The sequence below is a fragment of the Anopheles marshallii genome, chromosome X (genome assembly GCF_943734725.1).
Source record: "Anopheles marshallii chromosome X, idAnoMarsDA_429_01, whole genome shotgun sequence".
NCBI lineage: Eukaryota > Metazoa > Arthropoda > Insecta > Diptera > Culicidae > Anopheles > Anopheles marshallii.
In genome coordinates this window covers 10,718,161-10,739,505 of record NC_071325.1, presented here as the reverse complement: position 1 = coordinate 10,739,505, position 21,345 = coordinate 10,718,161, and the positions used below count along the sequence as shown (strand labels likewise).

Here is a 21,345-nt window from a genome sequence, read left to right as displayed (position 1 = left end):
GCATCCGACAGCCCGAAAATGCGTGGCCCTGGCCAGGCGACCAGGCGCTGAGGAAAACGGTAACACACTGCTTCCTCTTCGGCACGTACGGTCCTTATGGGTCGCGTTCGTCGGAGAGCTTGTGGCTTGCCTGGCTACCGCTGGATGCAAAACGCGATTTTAACACCTTAGCACACTCACCACAAAAACATAAAACAGCGCAGCGTTACTGCCACTGCCCCGTCGATCTGATATTGTCGCCTGCTGACCGAAGCGTTCTGGGTTCGGGGGAATTTTTTGTTGTTATTTGTTGTTTTATTTATGCCAAGAAGGATCCTTTCCGCTTCCGATACTTAAAGTTTTGCTGGAAAAACGGCGCCTGAGCAAGATGAGGTATCTGTATGCATTCATCTTTAATTTGCTTTTTTTGCTCACCCAACAGCCCCAGTACGCTCCCGCTCGCGCTATAAACGGTTCTTTCTCTCGCTCTTTCTCTCTTTCTCTCACACACACACTCACGGGTTTATCCTGTGCTTCCTTGCCAGCCAGGATACGCGGACTCTCGCGTTTTTGGCCGTACCATTTCCGGAGTGTGGTTTCGCGCTCGAGAAAAGGAATTTTCCGAAGTCTGCGCGGTGGGTTACACGCTCAGGAGTTTTCCGACAGCGAGCACGTAGGAGTTTTCATCGGTAACGGGAGGGTGGGGTTTGGGTTTGGCTCTTCCAGCGACACCCATACCAGGACAGGCAGAGAATTTTTGGGAAATGTGTCTACGAGAGAAGGAGCGCGAACGAGAGCGATGGGATGGAAAATGTCTAAGGTAATCAGAGAGCGTTTTTCTTTCCTTTCCCTTTTTTTTTTTTTGTTGAGAACATTCCACAAAACCGTGTGTTTGTTGTCCTTGCAAAGACGTGCGACGATCTTAAGATACACATCCATCAAATCTCATTCTCTCTCTCTCTCTGTGCGGCTGTGGATGCTTGTAAGTCCTTCAAAAAGGGCCGAACTTGCTCAACATACAGATTTTCAAGCCACTGAGCACCGCACCCACACAAACAACCGTAGTTGGGCAGTTCCTTTTTGGGAAAGGATAATTGTTGTGGGGGAGTGGGGGATTTAAGGGAGATGCAAAGAATTACCCACACAGCTGCACAACTTCGATTCCAACAATGTTTTTTTTTCCGTCACTGAAATATTCTACTTCGACACTTTTACCGGACTCTGTTCAGCCATATCTGTTGCGGCGCTGCTGCCGTATTGGTTTTGGGACATGTGCGCAAGTAGTGGTGGTTCGAAGAAGTGATAAACGCATTTACTAACAGTGAAGGTGATAACAAACATGCGTTAAAAAGAGGGAGGGGAGGAACGTTCAAATAAGTAAATAAAAGAAGCAAAATAAAAGTAACAATGTGTTGTGTTGCTAATGCAACTATTATTTCTAGCATGAAAAGGTTACAGTTTTTTATTAATTATAAAATAAATTTCACGCAAAGGAAGCCGACTGTCCTTCACCAAGCCACGTAGAAGAGAGAGAGAGAGTGTGTTTATCGCGCAACGTCAGCAGGTGGCCATCATCTGTGAGTGGCTTAAGCGTAGTAACCACACACTAGAACATCTCCAATCACAATGGATAGTGTACGTAGATCGACACACCCACACCACATGAAGCAAGGCAAAAGGAAAAAATAAACATTCCCACCGGTGGTACTGCGATTTATTTATATATGTATATTTATTCCAGCCCATGCTAATATACAGTATTTTTTATTTAATGATAAATACGCATCGGTTGTTTTTTTTGTTTTGTTTTGTTTTGTTAGTAGCTATCAAACGCCGTATTTATACGTTACACAAGATGACAATTAAGTTATTACATTGTTTAATTGATTTGATTAGCTGTTTACTGTTTGTCTTACATTTGCTGCATATTTCATTCCTGACATGTTGTTGCTGTAGTTTTTTTTTTCTTTGCTGGCGATTTTTTGCTTTGTTTTATCGTTTCCTTCCTGTTCCGTTTTTCTCTCTTTTTGCGCGCATATGTGTATGTATGTGTTTCGACCGCTTCTTTTGTAAGTGTGTGAGTGTTTTTGTTTTGTTCTTTACATTTATCTAATATTTACTTATATTTGTTTGTTTAGACATCACAATTGTCACTGTGTTGTTGTTAGTGTTTTCCTCTTCTTTACAAATTGCAGCAGTAAATATCCAAAACCTTCCAATATTCGTTCTCGATTAAACCATGGTTCACATAAATAGCCGAACCGATTCCCTTCGATCGCTTGCGTTTCTTCTCCCTTTTCGAAGCAACTTTTGTTAGGCGACGTCTGTACTGATTGCTACCATTGAATGAATGATCGTGGAACATTTACGACACCTGGCAGGGTTGCACGTGCCGTACTAGCCGCTCTCAAATAGAGGGGTCTCTGTTACATTTTAAACCCAAACACAATGCGTAATGCATGAATTTTGTCAGTGTATATGTAAGAAAAAACTATACCTAAATGTCTCTCCGAGAATAAAAAAAAACAATGTCGGGGTCAGTCTAGTTCAAAAGCAAATACTGTTGATGGCACACGAAAGCGGTCAGTATTAACACCCTATCCGGATTTCACTTCCAGCGATACGTGCCAATGGTTTGGAGATTCATTGTACGCGAAAAAACACAAGCTCGTTCGAACAAAGCCGGACAAAAACGCAGTATTGCCGGTGCCTGGGGGTGCATTAACGTCACTCAATACAGATGGCACAGGAATTGAAATAGAAGCCACTAGAGCCACTGCAAATCTGCCATCAATCAATGTTCCTCCGCTACCCGGACTTTTGGTTTGTGTTCTGAGCATTGTAAGTAATCTCGCTTATTTTTGTTTTGTTCTCTCATTTAGGACGGTCTTTTGCTTATTTTCTCTTCTCTTCTCCTTATTACTGTGGTTCCTCCTTCCTTATGTTTGCCACTTTCTTCTTTTCTTTCGCATAGTTTGCATCTACATACCCCTATTCTCCGTTCTTTTTTATCTAATGTGCTCAATACCTATTCAGATTGGCTTGAACATCTAATCGCACCAACACACCTGTTTCGTAAACTTTACACGTTTTTTTTCTGTTATGGACAGCAGATATATTAATTATAGCCGCAGCAGCTTGCACACGCCGTAGTACCTTCGCAAGCGTAAGATGAAGCAACACCGAGCATGGGGGAAAATGTGTAATGTGGTTGATATCCTAAAATGTTGCGTGTGAGTGTGTGTGTTTTAGTGTTTGCTTTGTCAGGTGTTTGTGTTTCTCACAAATTATAGCCTAAAACCATTTCCTTCGATAGACTCTTAGATCGTATTTCATCGTTTCTTCCTAGGTCACTGTAACTACTCCTCATCTGTTCCTTTTTTATAGTTTGTTGGTGACAAACCAGAACACAACAAAATGGTGTTAAACGATAAATGTGTGCTGTTCCGATCAATCCAAAACGATCGCAAATGTCTAGAATTTGTTTCAGTTCCTCCACTCAGCGCAAAAGCTTATGTTTGTTACCTTATATGTTTATGTGTATGGCTTATAGCTTCATTGCGTTCTCTATACATCTTTCTCCGTTTATCTCTGTACGTGTAGCCTCTTCTTCTTCTTTTTTTGGTTTACTTTTGCCCTTTTTTAGCTTGATTTTGCTTATTAAATGATTTCAAAAAATATATATCAGTTTCTGAGATTCTGTTTTCTTTCACTACTTGTTTTGTTATTCCTCATTCTCCCTTTCTCTTCCTCGTTCTTTTATCCTCTCCTTCGCTCTCTCTCTCTCTCTGCCCTTTCATTAAAGGTAATTACAATAAATGGTATCTTTGGTTGTCGTACCATCAAAAGGGGTTTGATGTTTTTGGGGGGTTTTTCTTCCATTGTTATTCTCTTCCGTTTAGTGAAATGTTTCGAAATGTATTTGTGTCGCAGATCTCTTGTTATGTTTGCTTGTTTTAACTTGTGCTTTTTCACCTTTTACTGACTCGCTTTATGACACGTTCTCGCACATGCAATCTCTCACGAAACCACCAAATGCAAAAAGCTTTATTATTATACCGTTTGCAATGTTTTAAACTCAACGCTTTACATTTAGTCGTGTATGAGTATTGTTTAATTCTGGCTGCGTTATGTGTATTTGAGGCCCTAGCATTAACTCTCGTCTTTCCTTTCCAATAGTTTCGTATTGTGTTACGTATGTGGCGCATAACGTTGGATTTACCCGCGTGTTGTGTGTTTATGTGTTTGTGTGTGTATGTGTGTATTATGCTCATATTCATAACGATAATTATGTAAGTTGCAAGGCCAAGGTATGAATCAATTCCAAAAGATTGCTAGAAATATACACATATAATCGTTTTTTTATATGTATGTATACATTACAAAAAATCATAAAGTATATAGAGTCAAATGTATGTGTGTGTGTCTGTTTCTTTTTTTTTGTTTTGTTCAGCACAATATCTAGTTATTACAAGCTTAGGTCCTGCTCGATGGCCCTATCTTATTGTAAAAAAATGACAAATTTATATGTATATAGGATTTTCCTGTCCAGTGAGCAGTCGGAACATTGAAGTGGGCATGGTTTTCATGAGTATCTGCAAAGATATAAACAAGAACAAAACAACGTTGTTAAGTTGCGAAGTTGAGGAACACCAGCGTTTGGGCAAAATGTCGTTCCCATACCTCGCCAACAGATGTTGCTAACAGATTTACAATTTTTTCGTGCGGCACTGCAACGACACTTTGGTTATTGATTTCGATGATGCGATGACCCACTCGAACACCGCCGCGTTCGGCAATTCCACCGCGAAGCAGGCTGCAAATCTGTGGAAATAGCATCACGAAGTTAGAGATGATTGGCAGCACAATCGATCAATCCGACGATCGTTACACATACGTACCACACCGTTCTGAACGCTAAATCCGAGCTGGTACTTCGTGTTTGGTCGCTTGATCTTCACCTCCACCACTGGGGCGCACGGGACGACCGTGAACTTCACCACGGTTTGGTTCTTGGTGTTCTTGATGTAACCCTGGCAGGTGGAAAGCGGCAACCCGACCAGGCTCAGTCCGTTGATGGCGATTATCTGATCGCCGATGTTCAGCTGGCCGCAGCGAGCGGCCGCACCGGAAGACGCTAGGTTCGCAATCACCACGGTCGGTAGCATCGAGCCCCAGCCGGACTCGACGATCACCACGCCGAGTATTTCGCCCTTCGCCTTCGGCACCACCACCTCCTTCTGCAGTTCCTTCTTCGCGAAAATCTCCAACTCGTCGCCGAAGATTTCCTGACTGTTCAGCACCTCCTGGTAGTCCATCTCCTTCATAAAGCTGTGATCTTCAATTCCGTTCGCCTTCAGGAACTCCATGTATGCGACCTGAAACGCTTGGCCGATGCTCTGGGCAATAAACTGTGCCTCCTCGCTCTCGAACACATGGCAGATCATCTTCGGTGTGCGATTGCCTTTCGGCCCGCTGGCAAGCTTCTGTGACGGTGTGCTGCCACTGCCGGCCACATCCCGGACCGTGTGTGAACCCGACCCATTCCCAGCACCACCGGACGAGTCGGTGGAGTCCACATCTTGCGGTACGAACCGCCGACGAGCCATCAGTACCACGAGATCTCCAATGTCGGCTATGTACGAGATCGTGCGCAGCGCATGGTCCATCATGATTTCCTTCAAATCCGTGTTTAGTACCATTATCTTTTCGGTAGATATGAAGAGATCAACTTCCGTACTCGGTTGGACCTCGCCATCGGGAGACTTTGGAGATGAAATACAAAAACAAAACAATAAATTGTTATTTATTCGCACTAATAATTCGCATTGCAAGATGTTGCTGCCTGTATAACTTACCAAAGCCTACAAAAATCGTAGTACAACCATCATCGTGAACGGGATTCAATTTTGAGCATACAAAAGAAAAACGTCATTATACGGAAGTTTACAAGTTTCAACCATTCGTACCTTTATTCTGGAAACAGCTTCTTCTGCCTGCAACATACGAGTAGATTTCGTGGGCTGTCCTTCGCAGACCAGCTGAGTTGACCCTAAGTAACGTGCCCGAAACAGAACACCTTCAATAAGAACTGCAATGCTGCAATGGAATCGATGACCCAAGTTCAGTTAAAAAAAATTGTTGCCAATAGGACATACGGGTAATGTGACAAACGGAGTGTGTATACGGAGAACAGATTACTTACAGAGAACAATCCATACGAAGTGTAAGCATGGGATCACAAAAATGAGCACATTATAGTTAACTGCTAACTGGCACGCTTGTTAACAAAAATGACGGTTTACTTACCTTCCTTATTCTTCGATTTCCTTTTGGTATCGTTATTGTGAAGCGATTTCGATTTAGTCGATCCACTCGGACTGCCCGAATCGTTCGACTTGTCCAATAAATTCCCCTCGCTTAGCGAGTGCTGTGGACTGGGATTCGGCGACGTTAGCTGCGTCTGCGGTTCGTTTGGACCGTTAAAGTTGATCAAGTTGCCGCTGGTTTTCGCGCTTTTGTGACAGTTGGTGGACGTAGTGCCGACACCACCATTCACCGTATTGCCGGCAACGGTCGTTGGCATTGCGGACGCCGACGTACCTAGTTCCGACAATGGGGTGGTCGAGTTGGGGCCAGCAATACCAGAATTAGTAATACCCGCACCGGACGATGGAAGGAAATTACTGCTACCGTTCGGTTGATTGCCACGCACCCCAACCGATCCACCCAATCGTTCGCCCAGCGTTCCTTGACTGGTAGGTTTATTAGCTATCCCGCCAGCACCCACAACCGCTCCCGTCGTTCCTACCGTGCTCGTGGGCTGGGATGCGTTTTGCTGCTTAGGAGACACTTTGCCCAGCGTCAGTAACCGGGCTGCGCCTGTTTTACGATCGTTGCTCCAGAGTTTGTTGTTACTCTCGTCGTAAAACCCTTGATCGTCCAGCCGCTGATGTCCAAGCAGCCGATCGGTTTCGAGATCCGTGTCCGGATCTTCATCCTCGTCGACAAGTGCCATCGTTTTGGAGGGAGCGCCTGGTGCGATAAGTACATCCGTCTCCTCGGCAAAATCTCCCGCCACTGTACCGGTGGCTGGCTTCGAACATGCTTGCAGTGATGTGTGCATCGACGATGGTGAGGATGAGAGCTTACAGGAAGTTCCGGGAACGGACTGTAAGCCGTTTGAAAGAACGTTGGGCCCATTACCGCCGACCGACGACTGAAGCGTTGCGCCTCCATTTGCAATCGGTTTGCTGCTAAAGTCCTCGTTAGTACGCGTACGAGGTATCCATATCGGTGACAGACTGGGACCGGTGCTGACTCCACCGCTGACACTGTTCGTACCTCCACCACTGACCGCACCACTGGCGGCCGTGCCGAGCGTTTCGGAAAACTCGCTAGAACATATGATGCTTTTGTCGAATGTTTTCCTAGATTGGTTGCCGCTAGCTAAATTCAGGTTCTTGGTTTTCTGCAAGCAAAGTCTAATGTCCTTCAATGTGGACTGTACGTCCACGCTGGACGTCTGTGAGTGGTTGAACTGTTGCTGTTGTGATTGTTGGGGTTGCCCTTGCTGTTGCGATTGTTGCTGCTGCTGCTGCTGTTGAAGCTGTTGCAGATGCTGTAACTGGTGTTGCTTTTGCTGCGTGGGTTGTTGCTGCTGTTGCTGTTGCTGCATCGATAGGTTATCACAATCAATCGAAGATTTCCTGTGTGGTGCTGGCGCCGGAGGTGGTGGAGTCGATTGTATAGTATCTGAGACAATAACAGAAAGAAACGCATCAACAAAATAGTTACATATGAATTATGTGTACGTCCGCTTCAGAGTAGCATAATCATTGGCTACATTCATGAATATCTTCGTCTTTTACTCAAATAATACAGTTCCGTGAAGATATGGATGTATGTATTGTTCAGAATGATTGTGTTACACTATAATGGGGAATGTACACACGCGTGCTATGTACTTACTTATAGTGTAAAGAGATTCCAGCTCTGGATCGCGGTTCTTAAATATGCTTGCGTTGTGCAGCATACTAGAGTTCAGCTTTAGATTCCCCATACGGAAGGTGTTGTTTACAAAGTAGCCCTCGACATTAGTGCATTGGTTCTGCTGCTGTTGCGATGCCTGCTGTACATTCGGTCCCAGAGCGCCTTTCATTTCCTTCGACACAATGGGCGATGACGATATCGATTGCTTTGCCGACGGCGACTGTGCTCCTAGAAGCCCGTATGTATTTCCACCGCTCGATTGCATTAAACCCCCATTGCCGCCATTGCTGCCGCCTCCCGTTATCTGCTTTACGCTGCCGGTGACCAAATCTGGCGGCAGCAAACCCGTCATCGTGTTCGCATTCAGATTATTTTCCGAGTCGGACACATGACCGCTGGACAGACCATCCTCCAATACCGGCATGGCGGCGTAGTAGCGCGAGTAGTTGTTCGCATTATTTGCAAACAGACAGTTGAGCGACTCGCCGGTACCGGTCGGTGCGCCGGAAGTAGCGCTAATCACACCATTGTTTAGATCATCGCACATGGTAGCACCGTTACCGGTGATTAGACCAAAGTCGCTACCATACTGTGGCGATATTTCGCTGTCGTAATCGCCACAGTTCGAATCGTAATCAGTCGTATCAGGCGAATAATTGAAGTTTTTGCTATATTTCCGTGTAAACACCTTGCGACCATCGCCGCTATCACCGTTGAGGGAGTAGTGCAGCGGGTCCTTGTCGCTGCCGTTCGAGATAATTGGATGCCCATCATAGTTCGCGTCATTGATGGCGTCATAACTGCTCGTACGGCTCTCCCCATTGATATACGTGTTGAAACGCAGCTCATTCACGTTGTTCGAATGCTGGTTTGATGGCTGATTTTGACTACTGGTATGTGAATCGATCTGCTGCTGCTGTTGCTGGTCCGGGTAACTCTTGAGCAGGCTGTTTTGAACGTACATTGCGTAGTCACGTGCATCACTCGCCGACTGCAGGGTAGATTTTAGCGACAATCGGACACCATCGTCCTCGCGCCGGTCGGTGTGTGCATCGGTCCGGTGTTGCAAATCAAACTCGGTGTTACAGAATCGGTCCGTTCCTTCCACGACGGCTAAACCCAAACCCGTGTGGCCTTTTAGGTGCGCTTCAGATTTTTTCTTCCTCAGCCCACAGTACTCGGTCATGCGGGATTTGCTCTTCAGCTTGTAATTGTACTTCGCCATACCATTTTCCTTCTCATCCTCTTCCTCTTCATCCTCCACATCAGCGGTATCGTCGTCTTCCTCCTCCAGCGTTGGACCGTCGCTGAGAATAGGCGACTTGGGGGAGTGCGTAATGTTGTCCTGCTTCCCCGAAGCATTCACATTGCCAATATAGGTTGTTTCGATCGTTTTCGACCGCTCCAAATCGACCGGATAGTCGTAATGCACGTCCAGACTTTCCCCGTCCTCGTCCGCGCTGTCATTGTAATCGCTGAATTTCTCCACGTCCTCGGTCGACGGACACTTGAAGAACTCCTCCAACACTTTGCGCGTTTCGGAAAACTCGTACAGATAATCGAACGTGGAGGAGTTGGCCATGGGTGGATAGCTGGAAGTACCCATCGTTAAATCATCCTCCGGCGTTTGTGCGCTGAGTTGGATTTTCTCCAACGGTTTGCCCATCTCGGACGGTGCCGGTTTTCCAACTTTAATGTCACACGGCAACAAGTCGTAGACGTGGTGGTCCTGCTCTTTCCTGCTGAGAGCTGTTTTGGACAAATCGCCACTACCGTAGCTGTTCGTACCGTCCGCGTCGTTTTGCGATCTGGTATTTCTTGAATCTAACAACAGCGTCTTGCTCAACGTCGAGTTCACCTGATCTAGCAGCGAAGGAGAACAGCTAGCATTGCCGGTGGTGGTATGACCGACAGTCATACTATTATTGCTGGCAGCCGCCGTTGTCGTTGATAAAACACGCTGCGGAAATCCCGGCCGAGGTAGCGTTAGCAGTGACGGTGACGTGAGATTTATTTTCACACTAGACGCTAAGTAGCAGTCGCTTTCATCGCACAAATTCAACCCGAACCGTCTCGGCGATCCATCGTACTCTGGTGTAATAAAGAACAGGGTGAATGACATAATGATTGGGAAGGGGGAGGAAGTTAAACATAACCCGACACAAATTGCCGGTCGACATAAAATTGATAGTAGTCCACAAAAGAAAAAGGTTGGTACTCACCAATGATGTTGGATCCCGTGCTGCCCTTATTCTCGACCATTTCATCACTATCGTCCAATGCGATCGGTTTGACGGGATAGTGTGTTAGCAGTTTATCGCCAAAATCAACCGAACTCAACGTCTGCTCATTCTCCACACTCGGACTAGCGACACTGAGTCCGACGTGCGGCACGTGCTCCAGCTTCTGACCCATGTGCAATACACCTTTCCGGCCCGATCCCGACTCATCCGACAGAGAGTCCGGCTTCGGTTGTGTAACCGACAGCGAGTTGCCGTGCTCCTTCGTGTTGCTGCTCAGGACGACAATTTCTTCACCCTCGCTACCGATACTGCCACCCACACAGTGCATGTCGATGCTGCTCCCAAACCCAGCCAGCTTGTCCTTGCGCGTACTATTGTACGTCTGCATCTCATGCTGGTAGTTGAAATACTTCAGCTTGTCCTCCATGTCACTCTCATCCTCGAGCGGTGACTGTAGTACCATATTGTAGCAGTTGACTGGCTTGTAAGCGGAGGCAGATACGATTCCCCGCTTGGGTGCCTGCATTACACCAATGCCACCGCTTCCACCACCGGTACCACCTTTCGACTTGGATACGCTGGGATAGTGGGAGACGGAAAGGTGACAGTAGTTGCGCTCCATCCATCTTCCCGCACCGGACGAATCCTTCTTGGTGCGTTCGTTTGCCTCGTCGTCATCGGATAGCAGGAGGCCACCCGTTGTACTGCTGCTGTTGTTGCCCAACGTTGCGACGCTGATAGCAGATTGATTTTCGGTTGGTGAGCACGTCAGCGATGGTGGTTGATTGCTGTAGTAAAAGCTGTAACCGTCGGTAGATGAGGTGTTCTTGCTGACGGATTGATTGGACGAATGTTTCATACTGCTGCTACCGTAGACGTCACTCTTCACGCCCATGCCCCCACCGGCTGTTCCACCACCAACAACTACACTACTTCCCGAGCCTCCACCTCCTCCTCCACCACCACCACCGTTGCCTCCACCGGCGGGATGGTTGTTGCTGTAGTGATTATTATTACCGCCGGCGTTGTTGCCACCTCCGCTGATGTTGTTGTTCATGCCGCACGTATTCATCTGCAATCCCTTACCAACGACCAATTCCTTTTCGGCATTGTACTCAAACTCGCCCGTACCGTGATTGGTGCTGCTGTTACTACCGCCGCTATTATTGTTGCCGTACGTGCTCATGTCCATGTAGACCTTCGATGCTGCCGCAGCATTATTACCCGGTGCGGCAACAACGGTAGGCGGGCTGGTACGCGTCACATACGTCGCAAGCGAATGCGTGGAACCGAGCGACATGCTGCCGACGTCCATCAGGCAATTATTATTGTTTTTGCTACTATTACCGTTCGCACAAGCACTGCTGCTACTGCTGCTGTTCATGACATAGTGGTACTCACTGCGCGGTTTGCATTTTGGGAATAGCAAGGAAATTTTCTGTTCACTAAAACTCAACGCCGTGGGCACATCGTTCGCGGACGTGATACCACTACTATCGTGTGTCAGCACACCTGCCGTATCATTACAGGGGCCGCTGACGCTGCTGCTGAAAGGCAGGGAGGAAATAGTACTGCTATCATTTTGGTCGACTGAGGTGCTCTCTACTGGTGTCGTGGATGACTTTTTATCGAAAGCAACGGTCGAACTAACCATAGCTAAATCAGCCACAAACCGAAACGGCGTGTAATGCACAGGGGTTTTTTTTTTCTGTCGAGCCGCCGCCTGTCGTGCCACACTACTGCTATTCCACTTGTCTGTGAGCTGGGAGCTTTTGAACAAGGGCAAAAAGGATAAGGGCCCCAGCAGAGGAGTCTCGTGTATGTAACAAACCAACTTTAACCAACCAACCAATTAAATTTAACAAAAAAAAACAACAACCGAACTTTCACCACACACTTTGGGGATGTTAGCAGATTGGCTGGAGTTTTTTTTTTGTTTTTTTGCGAGACGGCAAACCGAAAAGTGCGGCACACGATGCGGAGGAAGAGTGTGTGTAATGTTGGAAGTACTGAAATGTAACAATGTTAGAAAACGCACTTTAATAACTCCGGATTCCCGCACGGATGGTTCGCCTTGGACTTGGCTGCTCTTTCCTATATATGTGCCTCCCGAAAACCGTACAGGGGTGTTTTTTTTTTTGCCCAACCCCTTGCTAGTTTGCTGAACAATAGCGCAATGAAGTAGCCGAAAACGGAGTTGCAAATGTAATGTGGTGAGCAGGCGGTGAACGAACGAACCGAAGTTTTCTTTTTTTTTCGTTTTGAGCACAAGTACTAAAGGGAAAGGGGGAACCGAGCAGAAAAATCGATAATTGATCCTTTGCACACAAGCTTGGTGGATGATTTGGCTGAGGTATGACTCACAGAAAAATATGAAAGAGGCAAATTTGAGCAGACTGGTGTCCCGTGCTATTTGGTGTGCGCTCTCTCGTGTGTGTGTTTTTCTTCTTGTCGTCCTCTCTCTCTCTCTCTATCTCTTTCTCACTCGCCTCTCTCTACCTTAGGCTAGTGATGAGTGTGTGCGCACTAGTGATACGTGTGTGTTAATGTGTTTTATGTACGCGTGTGTATATGTGTTTAGTATACACAAATGCACGCAGGATTGAGGTTATTATTACTCCTGTTCGTATACGCTACTACTCTGTCCCGTATAAGTTTACACGGCGTAAGGAATTTTGCAGGAAAAAGAATCTTATTTCAAATGTACTTTTATATTTATATTTTACAACTTAAAGAAGATGTTTGTATGAGAATATCTTAGGTGTACCAGTCTATTCACAGTACGTGCATATTCATCAGGACACTTGAAGTTAAGTTTTATGAGAATGCTAATGTGTGCTACCAGATGTTAATATGCGATCAAAAATGTACAATATTGATATATAAAGAACTAGAATTCGCCAGAAAATAGAATGGTACGTGAAATGTTCTGAGCTATTAGTGTTCTGACCCTCTGTATGTTGGTTCGGTCCTATTCAGACACATTACGGAGAGACTGCACTGGAGTTTCCTACAACAAAACGAAGGGCCTTCATTTTTACTCCCATACTTTAGGAAACAAGAGCTGAATTCAGTGGAAAAATACTACTTAAACTACACACACACCTCGACATACACAAACACACACTCACGGTACGTCAGCTCATGTAAAAATGGTTTCAGTAACAAAAAAAGAGGGCCAAGTTTATTCATTTACGATAGTACGTCAACTTATCGCACTTGTACTAACGCACCTATACGCACGCATTTGGATATTCGCACACACACACGCACGACACGGACGCACATACGTACACACGAGTTGATTTTTTTTTGTATATATAGATGTATGTATGGACCACTTTTCGCAGGACTTGTACTCAATTTCGCCCGTATGGGACACAACAGAAAGAAAACCGAAAATGGACCAAATGCTTGCAAGCACAAAACGCACAGCCAAACGAAAACGAACAAAAATGGACGGGGGTGGGTTTTCCCACTTGAAGCATGGATTTGAACACAAAAAGGCTAACAAACGCTGCTTAAAAGAGAGCATTGTATTTCGATAAAACGCGTCATGCAAAGGTGTAAGTGATTTTTGTTGTTGTTCTTGCATTGCATAACAGAAAAAGTATATTTTGCTAAAAGCACAGCTCTCCCGAGGCACACACAAAAAACCAATTCTAACGTGAGGTTTTTGGAAAATCGGGCCAAATTCAACGCTATGTAGCGTCACTGGACATTAGTGGGAAAGGAGAAGTAAAAGAGCTTACATTTTAACCGAACATCGAAACACACTGCGCTATTAACGACTTCCTTGCGACTGTTGCACTTCCTTTCGAAGCAATGGAAATTGCGATTTCATTGATCCTGGAGCATGTACGATTACCCTCTGTTTACCACACACACCGACGCTTATCCTACCGTCCACGCACACGAACTCGCGCATCGATCCTTTCGCTCTCGCCGTTACTCTTTGTCTCGCGTATCCCGGAGAGGATTACCCCTTTTTATGCTAAGAATATCCCTACGGGTTGCGGATCGGTATCGGTACCTTTCAAAACGTCACTCTGTTCGTTTCCATCGCGTGATGTGTGTCCTTTCGACACACATCGGGCAAGTTCCCTGCGTATTGCCGCAATGCTGATGTTGATACACGGTGAATTACCTTTTCTATTTGCATATGAAACACTTGTATTTTAAGAAAAGCATCTTTTAATGCTGTTTTTGAACTTATCCGGAGCTGAACTAATACAAAGTTGAGGGAAAGACCCCTTTTTTAACATATCCAAAACTTCAAGCTCCCCTTCTTCCTCCAGAAATCCGACCTTTGACAGCTCTGTTTGAAAATTTATTAATCGGAGCAAAAAACTCATACATATTATTTTCTTGCTCAAGCAAGTGCCATTTTGACAGCTGTTTACGATGTTTATTGTAGAAAGGAGATGCAGGGTGAATATTGCTCGTCCACATTCGTAGTGAATAAAAAAATAACCCCCCTTCTCAACTTTCTGATCTTTTTGCAGCGTCGAGATCGTGTGTTAAAAAATATATTACGATCACGTACAGCCGCAGCCGTAGTGTAAGCGCAACATTCCGAACAATATTCTGCTAGGTTTCGTCATTACATTTAAGTTGCTGTTTTAGCCCTAAAGAAAGGACAAAAAGCATATTCGAATCGATTTTTCGTTTTCGCCCGTGTCGCTTCACTGTAAAGCAAAAAAAGTATCGCGACCTAATTACTTTCCATTTGCCGACGTTAAGTTTTCACCGCACGAGATTTTCCCACTGGCACTTGGTCGTTTGGAATGGAACGGAAGCCAGCATGGTTTACGTTAGTTGAGTGCATCTGTTAATGTTATATCGTTGGAATATTATGCAATAGCAAGTTCGTGTTGGTGCAGTAACAATCATTACCTTTGCGCCCAACAATGCAGCAAAACGTGCAATAAACAAGCAAGCGGACTTCTCGCCATCAACCTTTCTTCCGAAACTTCAGGATACGCCGTGTTCCATCAACGATGTATTGCACCAACGATGGCAAACATTCGCTCTCCGGGTCAATTGGCGAGGTGAAAACGCATCCAGTTGGCAGTCAGCTGCATTCGCACGATCTGTACAGTGATAAAGAGTCGGAGCTACACTTTTGGGATGGACAGTCGGGCATGAATCAAAACACAACCCCGGTCAGCACCGTACTGCATTCGCCGGAACCGAGCACGGCGGAACATGAGCCGAAAATTCGTTTCCAGCAGCGGCATCAGATCCAAGTAGGTCGGAGCCCAGTGGGTAGTGGCGGACATAATGGTAGCAGCGATTCGACCACCGCCTCCAGTCCGGTACTATTGCCACAGTGTCATCATTCAACGGCTAACGCAGCTACCAACATCGTCGTCATGCCGGCCGGTGCTCACGTTTATTCGACACAATCGATCCTGTCCGATGGCGAGATTGTTGTGTTTGATGATATCGAACCGAACTGGTCGTCGAGTGGTGTTCATGGTTCGGAAATGTCGATCTTGGTTGGCGGAAACACACCAAACAAAGAAACGCACACAGAAACCGCTACCAAGATACAGACCATTATAGGTAGGGACTAAAAAGATGCATGCATTCACTTTTAGATGTAACAAACTGCAACGATATTTTTCTTGTACCGTAGGAGGGCTAACGATTGCGGAGTACGAGGGTTCACCGCGACGTTTCGGCACAATCTATTCCAACAACTATTCCACGCCGGATGGCACTATACGACCTGGTAGCAACAATTTCCCACGGCCCGGGTTTCCAAAGCGTGTCGAGTCAGGCGCAGCAGACGATGGACGACCACGGCTGATCGAGTTGGGCCAGAACAATGAGGCGAGCTTCTACAATAAAAACAATACGATGGGCGGTATGTTTAACGGCACATCTAACAGCGAGTTAATGTATATTTCAGCTAAAACGATGTTTTATTTTTAGGGGACGACGTGAATTTTCAAATAGATACCAAATATTACAACTGTAAACAGCACGTGGCTTTAGGCGATGATTTTATGCCCGCTGATAGCAGCATTCACAAACCGCACAGTTTTGTTCTGTCACCTGAAACAGACTACCGGCCAGGAAGCTTTGGTTTGTACCATTTTTCTCTTGCAACTGTGCACCTACAGTACCAACAACGTTATTAACTTACATTCACCATCTACAGTAAGAATAAAAACTGCCGGCGTGAATGCTAAAGGCGACGCAAAGGAAACGATTCTCAACGAGCCGTGTGTAGAGTATGAGGACATGTGCAATAGTATGCCGATTCTGGAGGATGGCCTCTCGAGCGGTCATGCATCCGACTCAGAAGGTAACACAGTGACGAACAGCTGTGATGGTGAGATGGGTGGACCGCACGGGTTGCATATGATGCGACAGGATCAACACTACCACCAGCACGGCAACAGCGATGGTCCGTACGATGGTTCCGATGTGCAGAACGGTCGAGATTGTCTAGCGAACGATATTCGAGAGGCGCTCAACGATATCAAGTCTACGCTGCAAAACACGAAAACGCTTCCGGCGGATGACCGACGCGACAATGTGGACCAAATTGATGAATCGTTCCCACAGTACGCTGACGATTCGCCAGTGTGGGTGCTCAGGTATGTATGTAGGAGAGATAACAAAATGGTACATTAGATATACAGATCTGCAATGGATTTAAACCTAAATACTGAAACATTATTAATTAATTACTTAAAAGGACGATGGATAGGCCTCCGGAACAGGACACCCCTTCTGGTTCAAATCCGTCAGTTCGACACATAAATGCCTCCGAGCTGGAGGAGGAAACGGATACCGATTTGGAGACTGATAGATTGCTCGGCCATCAGCAGAACGTTACCGAGCAGAACTATTACGATCATAATGTGAGTATGCCGTCCATTATGGACATCATGATCAGTAAGCAAGTAAGTTCGGTGGCTGTTTTAACATTATCATTTCGTCACCCAGAGCTCCACAGACATTGGTGGGTTTTCGAAACCTATATCACCAAATTCAGCCTCATTAGCTAAGCTAAAACGCTACCAGACCGCCATCAGGACCGACAGTGAAGTTTACGTTCCTAGCGATATTACATTAGAAAATTTACCGGTAAGAAAATTGTATTGATTTTAATTAACTAATTGAGTTTAGTGTTCCATCTCAATACGTTTATTTTTTGTAGGAAATAGAAAGCAAAGGAAGGCATAAAACTAGAGAAGGTAAGAGCACAAACTGGGATGCATCTTTTACTTGGCTCTTGTTAAAAAATTGCGAAACGAAACGATTTTTTTAAAACACTTAGCACTTGAAATTTTAATTAATTTAAATCAATTCTGCGCATTCAAATTAGTTTCAATCTTTTTCTCATGCTTTCATAATGCGTATTTATTGCTGTAAGTGTACTTTATTCTGCTTATTGACCAGAAAATGACAAAATCATGACACAGTAATTCTACGATGGATCAAACTAGTCATGAATTTGTGCATCTCGCATGGGTTACAAACGATAAACATGCGATATTTATTGCGAATTTTGTTCAACGCTTACTCATTGAAAGGTCTGTTGGATCCGGCAGTGCTGATCGAAGGTGTTCTGTTCCGAGCGCGGTACCTTGGCTCGACGCAGCTAGTGTGCGAAGGCCAACCGACCAAATCGACGCGCATGATGCAGGCGGAAGAAGCCGTCTCCCGGATCAAAGTAAGCATGCATGCACGTTGCTTTACCCAGCGCCCTAATTTCGCCTCCCTTCCCTCATATAATGTTGCTACGTGTTTATTTTATGTGTTATCCCCTTACCATTCCGTTCCATTCGTTCTGTCCGATCTGTCCTAACATTTGTACAAATAGCCCATACTAACCGCCAAACGTATGTTATTATCTTTCCACTCCACTTTCTGGGCTTAATCAAATGGCGTGCTAATCCAAAACCAAACCAAAAAAATAAAACAAATTCACACATACAAATTACCTAAACCCGGCTAGGCTTTGGTAAGATATTGTGCGCTGCAATAAACGATTGAACTGAGATTGTCCATTTGCCCCAGGCACCGGCGGGAGAGTCACAACCAAGCACGGAGGTGGATTTGTTTATTTCGACAGAAAAAATCATGGTGCTGAACACGGATCTGAAGGAGATCATGATGGACCACGCGCTGAGGACGATCTCCTACATCGCCGACATCGGCCAGCTGGTGGTGCTGATGGCTCGGAGACGGTTCGTTGCCACCGGCAACACCGCGCCGGAAGCGACGGACGATGCTGGTGGCAACACGGCCGGCACGGACACGGATACCGGCCCGCCCAACAATGCCGACAGTCCGAAGAAGCGCAGCGGCAACCGCACACCGAAGATGATCTGCCATGTGTTCGAGAGCGAGGAGGCACAGTTCATTGCTCAGAGCATCGGCCAAGCGTTTCAGGTCGCGTACATGGAGTTCCTGAAGGCGAACGGAATTGAGGACCACAGCTTCATGAAGGAGCTCGACTACCAGGAGGTGCTGAACAGTCAGGAAATCTTCGGCGACGAGTTGGAGATTTTCGCGAAGAAGGAACTGCAGAAGGAGGTGGTGGTGCCGAAGGCGAAGGGCGAAATACTCGGCGTGGTGATCGTCGAGTCCGGCTGGGGCTCGATGCTACCGACCGTGGTGATTGCGAACCTAGCGTCTTCCGGTGCGGCCGCTCGCTGCGGCCAGCTGAACATCGGCGATCAGATAATCGCCATCAACGGACTGAGCCTGGTCGGGTTGCCGCTTTCCACCTGCCAGGGTTACATCAAGAACACCAAGAACCAAACCGTGGTGAAGTTCACGGTCGTCCCGTGCGCCCCAGTGGTGGAGGTGAAGATCAAGCGACCAAACACGAAGTACCAGCTCGGATTTAGCGTTCAGAACGGTGTGGTACGTATGTGTAACGATCGTCGGATTGATCGATTGTGCTGCCAACCGTCGCTAACTTCGTTACTGCTATTTCCACAGATTTGCAGCCTGCTTCGCGGTGGAATTGCCGAACGCGGCGGTGTTCGAGTGGGTCATCGCATCATCGAAATCAATAACCAAAGTGTCGTTGCAGTGCCGCACGAAAAAATTGTAAACCTACTCGCCACATCCATCGGGGAGGTAAGGAAGAAACGTCCCTGTACTCACTGATGCACCATCCGCACGCGTTATCGCTATCTTCTGTTTATTTTTCAGATACTGATGAAAACGATGCCGACGTCGATGTTCCGACTGCTCACTGGACAGGAAAATCCCATCTACATTTAAGAAACGAATCGAATTGTGAACCGAACAAGCCACTGGTCTCTGTAGGAGAATTATCCGCGATACGTGAAAAAAAGAAACAAATTAGGAACAATTTCGCTGTTACCCACTATTGCTGATGGCGCACCTATTCTTACACAATGGGAGCAACAACATTGTTAAATCTTCTTGTTCATTAAAATAAAGAAACAAAACCGGCAAACAGCTCATTACGATGTAAGATGTAGGGTTCGACAGCACATTCCATTCTGCCCACTTATCCAATTCCAATCATATTTATGATATGTTTATCTTAGAATTGCAATTATACATCCTCACTCATGTACGGTGACGGATCTAACGGTAGGAGCAAAATTTTTCCTTCAATGTAATCAAAATCCTTTAGAAAAACAAGCCGTTTTTAGATCAGACCAGCTATCTGACATTAATATCCCCTGCTGCATGCATATAGCTGTTCCGCTTGCGCATGTTATCATTGATAGTGATAGCAGATCTTCTATTGCCTTTGCCATCACTATCGCATACTATCAAACTCATACAAACGATGATTATGCTGACATCAGACGTTAGAGAGGTGACCATTTTCAAATGAATATTCGACATACAAATGATTGCCCTATGGAATGAGATGAAGGAATTTCCCATAAACACTTTTTTCTCATGTTATACCAAAATACGCCTCTTTTCCGATATAAGTACCGTTTTACAATGATTTATTAATGTGTGTGTTCTTTTTTTTGTTTCCTTGTGAGTAACAATCATACATTTTAATCAGTTTTTCGTTTCGATTCTGCACCTTAAGCCTAGCGCGACATTTCTTCTGTTTAGTCGAGGGTTTTTTTTTATTTGTTTCTGCGTCCAAGAGCTTTTATTTAGTTACTATTTCTGCCGTGTCTAATTAACGTGTGGGTTTATCTGTATTTGTTTTATACTGCCGCTCTCAGCTCACACTGCTTTTGCTGACCATAATCTTTATATATTTTTACACGGAGCACAGTACGCTCTGCTACGACGGCGTGGGCATAGCGAGAGAAGGAAGGCGGCTACCGTGCAACTGCCCTAACCTACATCCTGAAACACGTTCCAAGTTCATGCCTGCAAACGGAAGGATTTCCTTGCTGGACAAAGTGTGGTTGTGTGTGATGATGTTTGAATGTTCAATTTATAGCATCAGTCAAAACGAACGATAGGAAGCAGGTGTATGTGAGAGAGGTACAATGTGTCTCCCAGTACACTAAGATGTTAAATTATCTTACAATAATGCAATTGAATTGACCATGAGCACAAAAAAGTACCAAATCAAAACAACGTTCTTGGAATAAAACTGAGCTGCGAAATGCAGGAAGAGTGCCCGTAAACGGTTTTAGTCCCTTTCTCGTCTCCCTAAATCTATATCCTGCGTCCTTCTAGTGAACGTATCGATGCCGTTGAACCAACTCGTTCTGGGCCTATCGTGCTTGCTCTGGTTTTTTTTCTGGACGGACTAAAAGGACTGGATACACACACCGGACCCTTACATATCCTAACACGCTGCACAACAGTTTACAAGCTGGATTTCGTAGCTGTGTAGTGACTTTCACTACATGCAGTACTTTCGCACACAACCAAACATTAGTCTCTTTACGAACGTTTTGCCTAACGCACCATACGAATTGAACGTGTTCAACACACATGGAAAAAGCTATCGTATACCAGCAACAAATCTAACAAAACTAGCAAGAGAGAGAGAAAGAGAGAGACATACAGGGTTTGCCTAAACCGGTTTACGAAATTTATACCATCAAGTCGTACAGCCAATACTTGCATGACGGGTGGATCCGAATTTACATCCGAACAGTGTGATGTGATCAGCACATAACCAATCGGGGTCGCCTAA

At 45.6% G+C, this 21,345-nt stretch overlaps 2 protein-coding genes across 2 annotated transcripts; one reads left to right on the top strand and one right to left on the bottom strand.

Moving 5' to 3' along the window:
• Positions 1 to 4,502: 4,502 nt before the first annotated feature.
• Positions 4,503 to 11,868, bottom strand: LOC128719507 (uncharacterized). The gene is made up of 8 exons (XM_053813136.1): positions 10,194 to 11,868; positions 7,951 to 10,062; positions 6,289 to 7,734; positions 5,949 to 6,070; positions 5,838 to 5,843; positions 4,881 to 5,744; positions 4,663 to 4,803; positions 4,503 to 4,574 (listed from the first exon to the last, which is right to left on the bottom strand). The coding sequence occupies exons 1-8, from the start codon at positions 11,866 to 11,868 to the stop codon at positions 4,503 to 4,505; spliced, it is 6,438 nt and encodes a 2,145-aa protein (XP_053669111.1).
• A 3,346-nt stretch (positions 11,869 to 15,214) lies between these two features.
• On the top strand, positions 15,215 to 19,472 carry LOC128708470 (uncharacterized). Its single transcript, XM_053803452.1, has 12 exons — positions 15,215 to 15,782; positions 15,856 to 16,086; positions 16,155 to 16,307; positions 16,384 to 16,825; positions 16,927 to 17,092; positions 17,178 to 17,318; positions 17,392 to 17,428; positions 17,768 to 17,907; positions 18,193 to 18,198; positions 18,255 to 19,106; positions 19,185 to 19,325; positions 19,401 to 19,472. The coding sequence occupies exons 1-12, from the start codon at positions 15,215 to 15,217 to the stop codon at positions 19,470 to 19,472; spliced, it is 2,949 nt and encodes a 982-aa protein (XP_053659427.1).
• Positions 19,473 to 21,345: the final 1,873 nt, after the last annotated feature.